The 18995-nt window shown below is 40.0% G+C and overlaps 1 protein-coding gene across 9 annotated transcripts in view; it reads right to left on the reverse strand.

The window, feature by feature from the left end:
• The window catches only part of PDE1C (phosphodiesterase 1C), a 311425-nt gene that overhangs the window by 159210 nt on the left and 133220 nt on the right, over positions 1–18995 (reverse strand). For 3 of the 9 annotated variants that reach the window (XM_082755214.1, XM_082755209.1, XM_082755215.1), the window contains exon 4: positions 7443–7505. The exons of the other annotated variants lie outside the window; for them this stretch is intronic. In XM_082755214.1, coding sequence (XP_082611340.1) covers positions 7443–7505 — 63 coding nt within the window. The remainder of the gene's footprint in view (positions 1–7442; positions 7506–18995) is intronic. 9 annotated transcript variants of the gene reach the window in all.

Below are 18995 nucleotides of genomic sequence, written 5' to 3' on the forward strand. Positions count from 1 at the left end.
GCCATTCTATTACACCATTTTAAATGAGATTCTCCATGTAGAGCAAACAAAAAACAATGGATGGATGGATGGAAGGAATGAAGGAGAGGGAAAGAGGGAAAGAAAAACAAGAAAAGAGAAAGAAAGTTAACCTTGGTGGTTTAGGAGATCTATTTTCAGTGCAAAGTGTTGTTTCTACTTGAGGCTTACTTGGCCCCTTTGTCAAGCATCTAAAAAGAGGGAAAGTCAAAAGCAATATAGAAGCATTAAGATATTTTCTATAAATATGAACAAATAACGTTTTTTTCAGATCTGTGTAATATTAACTCACAAGGATTCTAATTACTAAAGTAACACTGGAGCTCTTGAGAACAATATCTTTTCTAAGCATCACCTTTTTTCTCCTAATTGATCACAAGCATAATAAAGAACTACTTTATTGCATGAGAAGACAAACTTTCCCTTTACAACTCATTACAAACTACAATTATTTAATGGTACAAATGAAGTCCTCATTCAATTTGCTTTTTTACTAACAAGGGAAAATAAGAACTGCCATCCTAATATACGTCAATGTCCAAATCTATCCAAAATTCTTCTTAAAGTTAGTCAGTAGTGGATATCCACGTACATAAAACTTTCCTAATGGATATTTAGGCCATTAAACACTCTTCTTTATCCTACATGAATCAATTTATCTCAAGTCAAGATGCGAAAAATTTGAAAAATAATAAGGTATGGTGTGTCTCCAGATTTCACCTTACTGAGTATTAACATGAATTTGCAACATTCATATACACAGCAAGCTCACTGAATGGCCTGAAAACCACATACAGCCAACCATTTCGATTTCCCTTTTTCCTCACTTCTCCTCAGCCAGTCTCTAGTTTGTATTATCCCACTGTGGTATTGCTGGACAAGCTGGACAGACTTTAGAACATCGTTTTTAAATAGCCTTTAGCACAACAGAGCACAATCTGAATGTTGAGCATAGGGGCTTCAGTCAATCCTAAAATGAGTCATATACATGTTTTGTAAAACTGATGAGTTATTTTGTTTCTTTTCTCCTTTTTCTCTCAACATTTTCATATTTTCCTTAAAAAACAAGCAAAACCATATTGCCCAGTACGCACTTTAAAATGCAACTTTAAAACCTTCTTTCTTTTGAAACACTGAAAAGTTAACTTATTTAAATTTGTGCTTTTGAGAAAACAATCAATCTTAGCCTGGCAAGTTCTTAAGAGTGGAAGTGTGGATATTGCAGCTACAGGTCTGTGCCCCACATGTTTCACAATAGGTTCTTCCCTGCAAACAAATGCTGAGTTTACTTAGCAACAATCCATCGTCAGTTTTCAGATGGAGATGAGTACAGCCAAACATGTTCAGTTTATAGGTGACAGATGAGCTTTTCATAGACTTGCAAAGATGGAAATCCCAGACATCTACCCAGTTCTCTCAACCATGCAGACCTAGACAGTTTAACTTAGATGGGTTTCCTACAACATGTGAGCAATTACAGGAAGAAAAAAACAATGTTTGGAGGTAAAGAATCCATGTCCCTTACGGAAAGCTAAAATGTTATCCCAGTCAGCTACTTTAGCTGCCCATCTGTTATACACTGTATGTCAAACTTGTTCTCAGAATCATCAGCACAAAAGGACATGACAGACTCAAGTGGGTGAAATGAATAAGGAGTGATGTTTGGAACGTTAATAACACTATCTGGAGAGACTAATCAGTGACTCTGACCCCTGCTGCTCTAACCAGTGACTATTTCCATGCCAAGAAGTGGTTCACCTTATTCTGAATTGTGGAACTAACACTTTTGCAACTGTGATAGAAGGAGAAAGAGCTTCAGAGCCATAGAGATATGGCCCTATAGATACCTATAGATAGGTAGAGATACCTGAAGGCAGGCTTGTTTGTCTAAAGGCTTCTTCATTTTCTATCACATTTTGATCCAGTAAAATATACTGTTCCTCCCTTCAGACTCTGTCTGATACTACATGCACCTTTAATACTGCAGTTACTTATGGTATTTTGACTAGATTAGTACAATAAAATATCACTTAAGACTTCTACTTTACTTCTACTTAAAGCTTCTTTACTTTCTACTTAAAACTTCTTCTTTAGCCATCACCTACTTCCGACTCATTTGGACCATTTGTCATGTAAAGTTATTTCATTTGAAAATTCACGAAATAGGAAATTAATAGGCCATCTGCACGCCCATCATCCATTCACTGGGCAAAATTCATCTTCTTGGGCCTCCCTTCAAAGCCAGTGCAATGTGACTATAAGCATCTAATGACAATTTATCCCTAAAATTCGTTGAAAAACAATTTCCCTTCTCTTCCCCAAGTCTGGGCCATGATATCATTCAGACTGGAGGCAATGAGTCCATAATGAAATCAAACATCAAAACCCTAAAAATAAGCCAATTTGTATTTTAGTAAAATGTGGGGATTAGATTCTGCCATTCTGCTGTGGGTATATAACACCTGACTCTGCGTGAAGCCCTGTTTATAGCATTAGGACTTCCCAACTATTAAGACACCAGGTTCACTGAACTCAGTCTGAGTCAAAGACAAAATGTATTAGAAATGTATCAAGTTATTTACACACTCATTTTCTTGAAAGAGTGACTAAGTTTGAAACTTCTTATCATTTGGTAATACATCCAGTCATCCAAAATCAATTCATCTGAAATGTCCAGAAATTTACTGTACATCAGCAAAATGAGTTAAACAATCAAATACACGCATTTTTCCTTTTGTTCTTGCCAAAGACCTTTTCTTTCCTAGGTTTCAGTTTGCTTTCTTTTCATTTCATCCTTCTGCCATACAGTAGATACAGTACATACTAAAGATACGCAATGCAATCAGCTCTTTCAGACTGCTACTTTCTGAAAAGTTTTAATGAAAAAAGTTTGCTGGTGCTACAATTAAATGAAACCAGTGTAGGATCACTTGTGATTTTCAACAAGCTGACAGACTTTTTTTTTCTCATCACTTTTTCTCCCTTTCCTATTAACAAAATAAAAGTATTTATTAGATCAGTCTAGAGAAATATATTTCACTTTGGAATTTATGCATGCGTTCTTTAAAAATCACTCAGCTGAATCAAATTCATATCTGAATGACAATGAGTGATTACATAGTTACAATGAGTGATTACAAAGAGAAGTTCATCTTCTCTAATCATCCTGTATATTGAAAAGAAACAAATATTTTTAAGTCTTTTAATCTAACAGAGAGATTAAAAAAAATTTAAAAAAAAAAAAAAGAAAGAAAGAAATATATTGTGAAAAAAAAAAATAAATGTGCAGAATGTTAATGGAGTCTCCATCATCATTTTAAAAGGTTTTTGCAGTCCCTAGGGTTGACTTCTCACAGAACATGGGGACAATATAATATTGCTCTTCCTCATTCAATTATTAGCAAACTTGGCTTTCTCATAGAACTTTCAGAAACAGATTTAAGAAGAGCATTGGACTGCTTAACTACTTGTCTGTCTCTTTCACTTGACATATCTTGCCCTTCAGATAGGATCATATTTAAAGCTGGCAAAAAATGCTCAGAAAGCAAAGTGCAGAGCACATCAGTAAGATGATGGCCAAAGATTATAGCCTTCAGAAAACATTTATTATATATAAATTAACTGCAGCTGTTCTCATTCTTTGTAGAAGTAGCTGGTCTAGTGTGAATCCTAATGAACTATTTACTTTATTGATACTGGTTTACACACAGCTTGATGGGACAGAATTATTTATTGAATTGAAAAAAAATGTTTCTTATTACTTATTACTCTTTTCTGGTTGTTATAGTCTGGGAAAGAGCTAACACCTGCTCTATAAAATTGGCTGTTTCAAGGACACTAAAATACACGGTCTGATTTATCTCATCTTTAAATAAAATGGTCTTCATCCTTCTAATCTTTCCTCACACCAAAGCCTCATCATTTTCATCACCAGGCTGTAGAATTTTCTTCTGTCTGCTCTGTCTTTTATCACAGAGAGTTACCAAGAAAATGCAACATTCACAGGGTGGGAGTCCCATCATTTCTCAGAAGAGCCTTTCAATCTCTTGAATATTATCTCCCTTCTGTTTGCTTTCTGACTACCTTTTTGGGGCTGAGCAGAGCTCATCCTTCCAGGAATTATGTCCAGAGTCAGAGTTCCCATGCAAAAGCAGGCAAAAGGTAATACACCAGTTAAGAAGCCTTTAACCTACAAACTACTTTCAAGACATATACAACCAACACCAATACAAAAAAAGGTGGTTCAACTTCATTTACTAGTATCAGTATGTAGCAAAAGCCTGGCCAAGCATCACCACGATATATCTTTGTTATTGACACGTCTGGCAAACTGGAGAGCCATCATTAAAAAGAATTTCCTAGCTAGTGATTTGAAAAAGTCCTTGTGAAAGCTTCTCCATTATTTCTGCCAGTGTAAGTGGATATCCAGGTGGTTTTGATCCTTACTGTCTCCATTACATTCCAGTTCTTGCCATTGTGCTCCAGAATAAATTACACTGCACATATATGAAAAATATTCATAATCTGCATTTCAGACTGAAACGTACAGCCAAAACATCTTGTACCAACACTAGAAAACTTACCTTATGAACTTTGCTTATAAACTTATCTTGTTTATATCCATCATCTTCGAATACAGCAATCACACAACTATATCATCTCTTAACTACTTAGTAGGGATAACGAAGTATAGCTAGTTAGAGCTTTTGATACATGCTTCAAGAATAATTTATTAGGAGATTGAATTATTTGAATTTATTTAGCTACTCTTTTTTGCATTCATGATGGTTTCCAGGATGGAAGAGTAGTGTAGCGTAGGATAGGATGGAATGGAATGGAATAGAATAGTCCAGTTGGAAGGGACCTTCAAAGATCTTCTAGTCCAACTGCTAGTCCACTTCAGGGCTAACCAAATATTAAAGCATATTATTGAGGGTGTTGTCCAAATGCCTATTAAACACTGACATGCATGGTCATCAACCACATTTCTAGGAAGCTTGCTCCAGTGTTTGAGCACCCTCACCATAAAGAAATAGTTCCTAATGTCTGGTTTGAACCTTCCCTGCTGCAGCTTTGAGTCATCCCACACATTCTGTCATCAGTTACCAGACTGGCACCTCCCTCTCTGCTTCTCCTCAGGAAGCTGCAAAGAGCAACTTGCCTGTTTATGCTGCTGGTGTTGTAGACAGGTGTTTTATGACACGAGGTCCTCACTGAGTATTAAGGGGTGTTGAGATCCTCATAACAAATTGGAGAAAAGGCTTTAAACTAGGAACAGCATGGGAGGGATATTATAATCCAGTTTTCAAAGGTTGGAAAGCTTATGGTGCAGCAGAAAAACAAGAGACACTCCAGGACTGTTAGAGGTAAAGCAAAAGGTACCTATTTCAAACTTATAGACACAAATACATCCTCCTGCCTGATTTAAAAAAAAAAAAAAAAAAAAAAAAAAAAAAAAGATAACAAGAGGAACTAGTCACCAAACTACAGGAAGGTTGGAATAAAAGACATGGTGGAATGGGGCGCACAACTGGCATGCTGTGATGGACAGACATATATGCTATTCAGGAAAAGTACTCAGGGAATACAAAGAATAGAGATGGTCCTCTCAGGCAAACTAGGGTATTTCTGGATACTGTCAAGGATAATTTCTTGATATGTGCACTGGAGGGCTAACCAGGGGTGAAGAACTTCTACCTGAGGAGAGCCAGGGAGTAGAACAGAGGCAACTTGAGGTTGGTGGGTTGGTGTCAGAACCTCCTGAGACCCAACCTGAAGAATTCTGTGATTCTGGGAAAAGAATCCTCTAATTGAGTGATCTAATTGCAGATCTGTCTGCAATGGAAAGCTGGTATTCAGTGGTAAATAATTTTTTCCACATACATGCAATAACTAACATATGTGTTTTCCTTTCTAGCCAAGAATACATGCATTTACATGAGACAGGTGTTAAAGGGGCTTATATTTAAGACAAATTAGCACTAAAGAAAAATCTAGATAATCTACCATTACCTAAGCAAGGACAACACTCCTATGCTTATAATACTCCACAAAAATAAATAGATAAATAAATAAATAAATACGTGAACAAGCAAATAAATAAATAAATAAATAAGTCCCCTACTAAATGAACGAACAGCTAGCCTTATGAGATATAAGGTCAGGTATACAGTCCCAACCCCGCAGCTTGTGTCATGTATGCATATAGGCCTGTAGAAATGACCTTGGCAAAACAAGGTTGGAGTCACATCACCTAACACTGGCCATCTGAATAGATGTTTACTGTTTTCTTCAAGGTCTTCTCTTTAAGCTCTACAGTTCCTCTGTGAAGGATGACTCAGAAGAGTCAACTTCTACTAAATGTCCCCTTGGCAGACAAAAACAATTAGGCAAGATGAATTCCACTCTTAACAAGAGCTGTTAACAAAATCAGCTAGGCACTTGAAGCCAAACACTACAGTGAAAACAACCATCCCTAATAATATTAAACAGGCAGCAACTGACAGCATAGCAGGAATGAACAAAACAAATAGCAATTTCTCCCATTCCTCAGGTTTTCCCAGTGCAAGTTGCTGTTTTGGGCCTGTCTTGGTTAGACTGTTAGTTCTTCAGGCCTGGAGACTGTTCATGTTACTTATCTAACTCAACAGTTGTACCACAGCTTTAGCCCCAAATACCTGTATTAGTTGCTTATAACTCCATCCTGAAAGCCACTAGACCTTTCAGCAATTACCCCTGTGAGTTCCAGTACATACAGTGAGTTAAATGAAAACACAGAGAGAAGAAAACTAATCTAAAGTGTGAAATAGGCTGTGTATGGAGAAATTGAGACTGTTAAAAAAAAAAAAAAGGATTTCTAAGACGGGTAGGGTTTGGTGGTAGTCTACCAGGTCAGCTCTAGCTCCATCCCCACACCTCAGCATGCCACCCTTCATTTGCGTATCTCTTTCATTATTCAGATATAAAATATCCTTTTATCTGGATGGTTATTTTGAAATCAGGATCCAACATAAGAACAGAATGAAGGCCTAAAAAATAATTTCTCTGACTAAGCATCATTGCTTAGTTACAATGCAACTAATTTCAAAATGCATTTGAATTGTCTTGTATGTGGTATTGGAGACCATGTCCTTACAGCCTTTCTGTTCAGTCCTGATTATAGCCTACACGAGGAGGGGTGAGTGTCCAGAGGAAGGATGGAATGAAAGACAGATGAGAACAGACCTCCAAAAATCCTAAGTGGGAAATGTTGTTCAAACTGAAATCAGTAGGAATTTTTTAAGAGCCAGTTTCAACCTGCTTATTAATTTCCTTCTCTTTAAAGTCACATAAATAGCTTGTCAAAAACCTAAGCAAAAATTTTGTCATCCTGCCTTTGCCTGCCCTATTACACCCCACACCCACACATGCACACAGTGACTGACCGTATGTGAATTATCAGACTGTGGAGTCGCTCAAATGTGACGACTGTTTCCCACAACAAGCTCCTGAAATAAAGAAAGTCCATCAGCTCTTCAGCATTTCTCACAGTACCTTTCTGTAGGGTAAAAAAAACAGTCTGAACTCTGAATGCTGTTATAAAGGCTAGAACAGCATATGTTATATTTTTTTTTTAAGATACAATAAATAACTCTTAACAAGTTGATTGCAGGCTTCTGGATATCCTTATGCATTTGGATTTAAAATAAATAAATAAATAAATTATTTTAAGCAGCCTGTGAAGTTTCAGTGAGGTTTCACCACTGACCCTTAATATTTTAAAAACCCTTCTTTAAAATCTGAAGGAAGCGTACTGTTTCTTTCCATAAATAATACCTTTTAAAGATTTATTCCTGCATGGAATGAGCTCAGTATTTTAAGTGAGTAAACACTGTTTCATAATCTGAGAAGTGCCAAATAACAAAATATTTCCCCTCTAATTTGTTTCTGTTACATAACACTAGGAGTAAGTGGAAAACATCCGTACAAAATAATTTTTATGATATTTTACTAGACTAGCAGTAGATACAAGGAATTTATATATATATATTTGAATGTCAGATGAGAAAAGACTAACTAGGCAATTATTAAAAATAATAAAATAATAGGTGAAAAGTGACCTGTCAAATTTAACAAACTGTTTAACTAAGGTTTAGAGGTACTTTGAACTAGTATTAAAAGTGAATTTTAATTCATTTTAAGAAGCTGCAACAGAGTTGCAAACCTGCAGCTGATTATCCCCAAACTAACAAATAAGAGGACTGGAATGTTAAACATAACAAACAAAGCAAAGGGGAAATACGAGTTTTAGGCAAGGTCATACTACCTAAAATGCAATACTTTCCTGCAAATGTATTTTTCCAGAAGGGGCAACTTCCTTTCTGCAAGGTCTGTAGCTTATTATTCTCTGCGATGATTCACACCATATAATAACATTCCTATCTGATAAACAGAACCAGTGCAATTTTAAAACAAGTACATATTTCCATTCAGGACACTGTAAGTTCAAGTTGATGAGCATTTTGATCCTTTGAAGAACTACATAATTGCTTTGTCTCATAATCTACCCAGTTGCCTAGGTTGTTTTCCCCTTTTATTATTGCTGTATCCTTTGGAAAGGATACCAGTGTCATATCACTGAATCCCTGTAAGACTCTCCATATGCCATGCCATGCTCAGCCTGTGGTCTATGGTAGCCCCTTACTGAAGTCAAAAAACAGGTAGTAAAACAATACGTATATATTACTGGAACTATTCAGCAGTACTGGCAAACTTTCAAGACTAAAGTTTCCAAACAGTACAGCTTGGGAAGTGTTGATAAGGCCCAGGCAGTAAACAGATGCTGAAAAAATGTCTCAGGCATAGCAACGTGAAGTGACAATTCAAGCTAACTTACCACAATTAGATTATTTTATCTCTCTGTATCATGAAAAATAATACGTCACTGCTGTTCTTAGTGACAGAATGAGGTGCTGCAGTCCCATGCAAGAGTAAGTAGTCCACGGAAAACAAAATTGCTGCATTGGATGCATTCTTCCCATGGGTTCCTTCCATTTCTTATCAAGGATACTTTTAGTCAGTTAGAGGGTCTGAGTATTCATCAAGCTGAATACACACTAAATAAAAAAAGAGGCCATGTGCTGTCTACAAAGCATGCTTTAGCGTGGTTTAGAAAAGGTCAGCACGAAGGAAGACAGTTAACTTATTCAAAGCACAAGGGGAAAAATAGCTTTAAGGTATCTTCAGTCACAACTGTTAGTTTCACCAGTGACTAAATATGTAATGTGAACATTTCTAAGATGATGATCCTCTGGAAGCTTTCTCACACTTGGTATGCAAGAAAACTACCAAGGGATCTCTATGTATTGATCCAGTCACAGAGCTCCATTTAGACCTGAGCAATTATCCACTGTATCGTTCTCCCCCGAATAGCGCTGCTTCAAAGACATCAGCTTTTAAGAATGAATCACTCCTAGCTCAAAGAGCATTCAGTCAACATTCACATATTTGCTTGGTTGTTCTTTTCCTTTGTAAGATGGTGGTGGTCAAAATTGGCCAAAAGATATCCTTGCAGATGAAAGGTGCCTTTCCCAGAATATTTTTGCCAGTATCTCCTCACACTAGATTAGAAGAGCCATGTGTAGAAATCCACATTAAACATTGCTTGAAAGCAGACTGTCACACTATATGTAAGTTGAGATAAAATAGCTTTTGAACAACAGATATTTATTTTTTTTTATGTATCAGTTAACACATTTTAAACCTTTGAAACAGGCAGAACACATCGAGTCTCCACATTTTAGCCAGCAGTGTTTCTTCTTGCATTGGAAAGTCCTCTATAAAGACTTAAGCATACACAAAAAGATGTCTCTATACCATCTACAAGAAGCCTGGTTGTTAGGCAAAACACAGTTTTCAACTGTATTTCAGCCTGAATTCGCACACTAATATGGGTAATAATCAGTCACCTAAACATACTTACGATGTTTGCAGTGCCCTCAGCATTTGAAGCAAAAGGCTTGGCACACAAGACCTAAAGAAGACCCACACACTTTTGAAGCCAGAGGCTATGTGGCTTTGTGAAACAACTCAGGATGTCTATGCGTTGGCAATTATATCAAGACCTCTGTTCGAGATTTAATGTTTTAGACTAATTGGTAGAGCTGGCAGACATGGTTCCAGACATGCAAGTCCTTCTTCAGATCTCTGATACCTATTCTTCTCATCAAATAAAAAGCTTTCTACTTTTCAGTGAGTTGAGTTCCAATTAAATTTCAGAAGAACAGTAGTAGCAAATTCATTCAAAAGAAATATTTGTGGTGTGGGGAAACACTACTGAGCTGAAACAGAATTATCAAATGAATAGTTTTGACTGTTTGAGTACCTTCCTATTCAAAATGTATGTTAGACATCTTACTTACAAAAGAGAAAAACCTCAGTATAGTTAAACTAACTTCATGTGATGTCTTTGTTCTCTTTTCATACAAACTTAGTAGCCATTGAAAGACTCCTCTGTGTATTCCTGACCAAAAGTATGAATGCCATTTATTAATGCATTGAAAATACAAATTACCAAATGTCAATAATTTTATTTCAAAACAAAGATTTTAACTTGTCTTTCCTATTGAGTTCATGCTTTCCTTTATGTTCTATACCTGTTCCTCAAGCTGAGTTCCTTCCACAGACAGAAGCTTATCACAAGCTCATAAAATCTGATGCCTGGGTAACACATTCCTTATTCAGATTGAAAGCTTTTACTGTATCTGTGTGTGTAAGATGCTTTGAAGGAAGATGCTACCCAAATTACATCCTTTCAACCAACATCTGGCAATTGAAACAGGTCAGTGTTCTAATATTTGCCTTTATTACATTAAAACAGTTTTCCAAATTAAGACATAATACGCAGACATTAGAAAGTAGGCATCAGAGAAAGCTAGCCTTGTCCTTGTTTACCCTGTTTTCCCTATTTGCTTCAGCACATGGAATTTTACTAGTTTGTTCACCTAACTAGTCCCCATCAACTGTCAATATACATCAGTCCAGATGTTAATCATAACCCTATTTAAATGTAAGAGAGCTATAAGGTTTCTTGTTGTTGTTGTTTTCCCACTGCAATACTTCAGATAGTCCTTTCCTAAATCCAGCCAGCAGATCCTACTTAGAGTTCATTATGAATAAATTATCTCAGAGAATCAGCAGAGACTCAAGTTTTGGAAGTCCATTTACAGGACTTACAATCAGATGTGAAAGACAAGAGGCAACACACCAGCACTACAAAAGCACAAGACCAATGATTCATTTAATTCAAATGGGAGGCCTAAGGATACCTCCATTTTGTTGAGTTATGCTGGAGACCTAGCAGACATAGCAAAGAGTCTACTAAGTTTATCACCTCTAATATTCCTGCTTATGCTTCTCTCTCAACTTCTAAGATCTCCTTCAAATGAAAGGACTAAATAAGTCTTCTTCCACCTACACTTTTTGCAGCTCCAACCTCTTTGTGTGCAGGTCTGTAGACACTGACAGGTTTCTCAAGCCATCCATGTTTCCATCACTGGATTAATAAGGAGCAACTCACAAACTTCCAGATCCACATGGCAGAGTGTGCCTTTGCTAGTGGTGTGACAAACTTCCTGTAGGTTCCAAATATCTGTGAGATTCTGTATCACCTTCTGTCATTTTTTAACTGGCCTGAACTAGCCACAAACCACCTGAGCCCCATCTCCAATCTAACCACGGTGCAACTCTTTTATTAATGTGTTATTACTGTTGAAACATTAGAGGATAGCTGTAATTCAGAAATATCTTTACTTTTATTCTTTAAATTCCTCCTCAGTGAAGGTTACTGGACAACTGATGATGAGACAAACCCAGCTTTAATTATATTTTTGTTCCAAAATGTTTCAGTTCTAAATTCAGATTAGAGCACAATGTCAAGGCTCTGCTGAAAAGGCTGAATACTGCTTTCTGGAGATAAAAAAGGTGAGAGTTGATGCTGATTGCCACTGGTCTCTCATTGTTTCTCAAGGACATTGACAAACAGCATAGTGCCAACCTGCCAACAGGGTTCTGTAGACAAAATAACTGAGGTGGTGCACGCTCAGTATTCGGACCATCCAGCTAAGAACTGGAGTTAAATGAAACTGAGCTGAATACATATACTGGGAATGTTCATTAGAAAGTCTTGAGAAGTTCATGAGAGGCTGTCTCTGCCATCATCAAACTTCAAGTTGGGTCCCAAGAGAATCAAAACCTTCAAGTATTTAAGATTTTCCTCACTCTGTTTTCAAGCTCTGCTTGAACCTGTTGTACCTCCAGTTAATTCACATCTCATTTTTTAAAAAGAGGACAGCCACATCTGAAGTAGCTCTGACAATCCTTCTAGACCCTAACATTGAATCACCTCCAACACTGCTCTCCTCTAGGTGACAGCTGTGTGTGCTAAGGACAGAGTCCTTCAGGCTTTGGGGATAAAGCTCTCACCTCCAGAAGCTACACTGTTTGTCAGTCTTCCAGCCCCTCAACTTGGTAATCTTTAGGACAGGACTGAAGAGGAATTCATCTGGTCCAGCATTTAGAGTTTTCTTTCAAATGGTCATCTAAATGCAGCATTTCTGCAGATAGCAACAGGAATGCTGATTAATGACAGCTACTGTCACTTCAGTCCTTGGTGTCTTTAAGCTCTGTCAATAAACAGATTGGTGCTCGAGTACTTTATGCCTCACGAGTCATTAAAACTGAAGCTATAGTATGAAATAGAGCAAGTCATTGTCTGCATTGTTTCTTAGTGCAGAAACTCCCAGAAGAAGTGTTTGTCATTACAGTCTGAAAACATTCACCGTATTGCCGGGGGGGAAATAAATATCATAACTGCAATTTGTAAGAAAGCTGTAGTGCAACCATTTCTATAGCTTAGACAGTCCAAAGAAAAAGTAACTACAAGCTGATTGCTTTTCAGAGGGTGAATACTACATAAGACACTCTTGGTTTTCTTTTCAAAGCACATCTACTGGAGGAAAAAGATGTTGGACTGACTGCCTAGGAAATTGAACTCATCTATATGCAACACAGGTAGTATTCATAATCCAAATTTTTTTTATTTCTTTGCTCTGCTGTAGTCATAAACTACATGATCACAGACCAACAGTGGTTAGACACTTAGCTAAGTGGTAGCTTAGTCTCTGTGTCTGCTCATTCCTGAAGCATTCAACACATTTCATGTTTGTAGGGGCTTAACCAGCTGTCCCAATGCCAAGAACTTATTTCACAAAACCATGAGACATAAATCACAAAACTACTCATGCTGACAAGTATTTCTGTCTTGACTTTAAGACAAAACTGAGAATCCCTTAGTCAGTAATCAATAACTACTGCCAGAATTTGTTTATATATTATTATGTGTGTTATTATTAGGGAAAAAAAAATCAATAGGGGAATTATAAGCTCATGAGGAAATCAGTTATAGTATTATCTGTTCTGATAAGAACAGGAGAGAAAAAGTAGAGTTTAAGACCGTATTTTAGCAGATTAAAAATAAAAAATCAGAATAAATGTATTCCATGCACAGAACTGATTCATTTGAAATGTTATCAGAATCTGTCACTTACTTTCTTTCACTTGTTTTTTTGTTTAAAAGAAAAGAGGGGGGGGGAAAAAATGCTATCTGCAGTGAATTTTCCCAGGAAGTGCAAGCAAGAACTTGAGAAAGAATCACTTTCATCCTATCCACTCATTACTATTAACATCTCAGACTCTGAAACACAACATGATGAGCCAGTGGTCTACAAGCCTAGAATAACTGTCTCACAGATCAGCAAGTCTACAGAGAGCTTTCTGCACTGCATAGAGCGTTGTATCTGACAACAGACTTAAGAGAACAGAATTATTTTTCTTCATCCTTTTTTTAAGATAGGTTGTCCTAATCAAGAAAATAATTAAACATAACGTGAAAACATGTTTTATGTAAATATTAATCAGGAAGTCTTCCAAATGTATGAACCTTAATTACATGCACCACTAAGACTAATAACATCAGAAAGAAATCATGATTTAACAATACCACTTCTATTGTGTTCAGACAATTGTTTTTTTCTTTTCTCTCAAGGTACAGCTGTAGCTAGCTGAGGGAGAATGTGGGTTTAAGCAGCCTATGAATCAATATGATTTTTAAGATTCAGCAATTATGTGGAAAAAAGCACAAACTTTAAAGTTTTTCTGACCAGGCACTGGAGGTCCAGACTTCCAAAGTCCTGCCTTGTGAAAGAAAAACAACAAAGCAATTCTCTACTACAATTGTTCCCTAAATCAGGCTGGGGGTAGGAAAATAAATAAATAAACTAAAAAACAACACATCTTTGGAAACAATGCCTAACTGCTCCTGAGAGGTTGAGATCAGTCTTATTAAATTGGATGCATCTAACATGTCTATTCTACGTGCATGCACTCAAATATCTTTGCAGCCAGGCACACTACTATCACTGAATATCATCAAACAACTTGGATATTTTTATGAAACCCTTGTGAAGCATATTATGTTCAGGTAAATAATAACAACTGGATGTTTCTACTAGAGAACTTCCCCACCAGGAGAATAATTGTTCTTCTGTACAAATGACAGTCTAACATCATCCACAGGAGCATAATATTAATTCAAACCCTGAAATTCTGTAGCAGGGTCTGCAACTCTTCTGACTCATCAACATATGGATGGGATTAATGAAGGGAGATACACCATCCAAAAACTACAGTAAATTGCTTCTTAATTTTCTCTCTGATGGTGCTCATTGAGTATTTGATTCATCATACAAGTTAGGAAAGCAATAACATGCATTAGGCATATTAGTGTGTGATTCTTCTTTAAACTAATGCACACACAAAAGAAGCCCAAGTCCTTTGCTACTACTTAAGGCTTATTTTCCATTTTTGGTGTTAACACTTGGAAGCCAGCCTGTCAAAATATATTACTAACTGTGCTCCCCTGTGGCTGTGGAGATGGCATGGCACTCAGCAGGGAGCTGTCAATGTTTTCACACGAGATTCTTGTAGATGTTTTCACCTTAATGTGTGATAAATCATTTAGCCCTTAGGGGAACAGAGGGCCCTATTTGTCGGCCGGACCCTACCCGTAGGGAAGTCTGCTGTCTCCCTGGGGCCAGGGTCAGGGACGTTGCCAGGAAGCTTCCTAACCTGGTACGCCCCTCTGACTATTACCCCCTTTTGATAGTCCAGGCGGGCAGTGATAACATCGAAGAGAGAAGCCTCAAGGCTATCAAAAGGGACTTTAGGGGGCTGGGTCGGTTAGTGGATGGAGCGGGAGTGCAGGTGGTGTTTTCGTCCATCCCTATGGTGGCAGGGAGGAGTTCAGAGAGGACACGGAAAGCCCACCTGTTAAACACATGGCTCCGGGGCTGGTGCCAACGCAGAAATCTTGGGTTTTTTGATCATGGGGCACTTTACTCAGCACCTGGCCTGATGGCCGCAGACGGGTCCCTATCTTTTAGGGGAAAAAGGATCCTGGGCCAGGAACTGGCAGGGCTCATTGAGAGGGCTTTAAACTAGGTAGGAAGGGGGATGGGGCTGAGGCTAGCATTGTTGGGGCTGTGCCAGGGGGAACAATGGCAAGGCCGGAGGATAAGGCAATGGCCCAGCTGAAGTGCATCTACACCAATGCACGCAGCATGGGTAACAAACAGGAGGAGCTGGAAGCCATCGTGCGGCAGGCAGGCTACGACTTGGTTGCCATCACGGAGACGTGGTGGGACCAGTCTCATGACTGGAGTGCTGCAATGCCTGGCTATAAGCTCTATAGAAGGGACAGGCAGCATAGAAGGGGTGGTGGTGTGGCTCTCTATATTAGAGAGTCTTTCGAGGCTGTAGAACTCGAGGTTGGGAATGACAAGGTCGAGTCCCTTTGGGTTAGGATCGGCAGGGACAACAAGGCTAGTGTCCTGGTCGGGGTCTGCTATAGACCGCCGAACCAGGATGAGGAGACGGATGAGGAATTCTACAGGCAGCTGACAGAGGTTGCAAAATCATCAGCTCTTGTACTCGTGGGGGACTTCAACTTCCCTGACATATCCTGGAAGCACAACACAGCCCTGAGAAAGCAGTCTAGGAGGTTTCTGGAGAGCGTGGAAGATAGCTTCCTGACGCAGCTGGTTAGTGAGCCTACCAGGGGAGGTGCCCCGCTAGACCTTCTCTTCACAAACAGAGAAGGACTGGTGGAGGACGTGATCGTCGGGAGCTGTCTAGGGCAGAGTGACCACGCAATGGTGGAGTTCACTATTCTTGGCGAGGCCAGGAAGGGGACCAGTAAAACCGCTGTATTGGACTTTCGGAGGGCTGACTTTGAGCTGCTCAGGACACTGGTTGGTGGAGTCCCTTGGGAGGCGGTTCTGAAGGGCAGAGGGGTCCAGGAAGGCTGGGCGCTCTTCAAGAGGGAAGTCTTAATGGCGCAGGAACGGTCTGTTCCCACGTGCCCAAAGACGAGCTGGCGGGGAAGAAGACCGGCCTGGCTCAACAGAGAATTGTGGCTTGATCTTAGGAGGAAAAAGAGGGTTTATAAGCTTTGGAAAAGTGGGCAGGCCACTAAGGAGGACTTTAAAGAAGTAGCGAGGCTGTGCAGGGACAAAATTAGGAAGGCCAAAGCTCATCTGGAGCTCAATCTGGCTACTGCCGTTAAAGATAACAAAAAACGTTTCTATAAATACATCAACACAAAAAGGAGGACTAAGGAGAATCTCCATCCTTTACTGGATGCGGGGGGAAACTTAGTTACAAGAGATGAGGAAAAGGCGGAGGTGCTCAATGCCTTCTTTGCCTCAGTCTTTAGCGGCAATACCGGTTGTTCTCTGGATACTCAGTACCCTGAGCTGGTGGAAGGGGATGGGGAGCAGGATGTGGCCCTCATTATCCATGAAGAACTGGTTGGTGACCTGCTACGGCACTTAGATGTGCACAAGTCGATGGGGCCAGATGGGATCCACCCAAGGGTACTGAGAGAACTGGCAGAGGAGCTGGCCAAGCCGCTGTCCATCATTTATCAACAGTCCTGGCTATCGGGGGAGGTCCCAATCGACTGGCGGCTAGCAAACGTGACGCCCATCTACAAGAAGGGCCGGAGGGCTGACCCAGGAAACTACAGGCCTGTCAGTTTGACCTCAGTGCCAGGAAAGCTCATGGAGCAGATCCTCCTGAGAGTCATCATGCAGCACTTGAAGGGGAAGCAGGCGATCAGGCCCAGTCAGCATGGCTTTATGAAAGGCAGGTCATGCCTGACGAACCTGATCTCCTTCTATGACAGAGTGACGCGCTGGGTGGATGAGGGAAAGGCTGTGGATGTGGTCTACCTTGACTTCAGCAAGGCTTTTGACACCGTCTCCCACAGCATTCTCCTCAAGAAACTGGCTGCTCTTGGCTTGGACTGGCGCACGCTTCGTTGGGTTAGAAACTGGCTGGATAGCCGGGCCCAAAGAGTCGTGGTGAATGGAGCCAAGTCCAGTTGGAGGCCAGTCACTAGTGGCGTCCCCCAGGGCTCGGTGCTGGGGCCGGTCCTCTTTAATATCTTCATCGATGATCTGGACGAGGGCATCGAGTGCACCCTCAGTAAGTTCGCAGATGACACCAAGTTAGGTGCGTGTGTCGATCTGCTTGAGGGTAGGAAAGCTCTGCAGGAGGATCTGGATAGGCTGCACCGATGGGCTGAGGTCAACTGCATGAAGTTTAACAAGGCCAAGTGCCGGGTCCTGCACCTGGGGCGCAATAACCCCAAGCAGAGCTACAGGCTGGGAGAGGAATGGTTGGAAAGCTGCCAGGCAGAGAAGGACCTGGGAGTGATGGTGGACAGTCGGCTGAATATGAGCCAGCAGTGTGCTCAGGTGGCCAAGAAGGCCAACGGCATCCTGGCTTGTATTAGGAACAGCGTGACCAGCAGGGCTAGGGAGGTGATCGTCCCCCTGTACTCAGCTCTGGTGAGGCCGCACCTCGAGTACTGTGTTCAGTTTTGGGCCCCTCGCTACAAGAAGGACATCGAGGTGCTTGAGCGGGTGCAGAGAAGGGCGACGAAGCTGGTGAGGGGCCTGGAGAACAAGTCCTACGAGGAGCGGCTGAGGGAGCTGGGCTTGTTCAGCCTGGAGAAGAGGAGGCTCAGGGGCGACCTTATCGCTCTTTTTAGGTACCTCAAGGGAGGCTGTAGCGAGGTGGGGGTTGGCCTGTTCTCCCACGTGCCTGGTGACAGGACGAGGGGGAATGGGTTTAAGTTGAGCCAGGGGAGTTTTAGGCTAGATGTTAGGAAGAACTTCTTCACTGAAAGGGTTGTGAGGCATTGGAACAGGCTGCCCAGGGAAGTGGTGGAGTCACCATCCTTGGAAGTCTTCAAAAGACGTTTAGATGTAGAGCTTAGGGATATGGTTTAGTGGAGGGCTGTTAGCGTTAGGTTGGAGGTTGGACTCGATGACCTTGAGGTCTCTTCCAACCTAGAAATTCTGTGATTCTGTGATTCTGTGAGAGTGTAGTGTCCAGCTAGATACAATGATATAGATGACTTCTTCTTAACCTGTCATTTAAGTAAAATACTATACCCAAGTTATCGACCTGAATTAGGCAGGACAACAGGGCAAATAAAATGCATTTAGGGGGGAAAAAAATAATCATAATTCTTGGATAACTATTGAGAATTTTCTAAAATAAACATAAAGCTTAATCAGTAGAAATGAAAAAAGAAAATTCTCTGGTGTGACAACAGGGAAAGCGGGTTTATAGTTCTCCCAGATTTGATAAGACCTCTTAATGGCTCCAGTGTAATCCACATTTAAAGTGAGAAATTTCTCTTGAGAAAAAGTAACACTGCCAGGAGTTTGCTGATTCTCCCGTGAGGCAAAATATCTCAGCAAGAATGCCTCTTCTATTGCATTTAAAGGAGTTTTAACAAAATGCCTTACGATTCCCTCTTTGTTATTTGCAAAGGAGACATGAATCTAAGAAGTGAGAGATTTTGAAAG

Source organism: Aythya marila (genome assembly GCF_965140915.1).
Source record: "Aythya marila genome assembly, chromosome: 2".
In the NCBI taxonomy this organism is placed as follows: Eukaryota; Metazoa; Chordata; class Aves; order Anseriformes; family Anatidae; genus Aythya; species Aythya marila.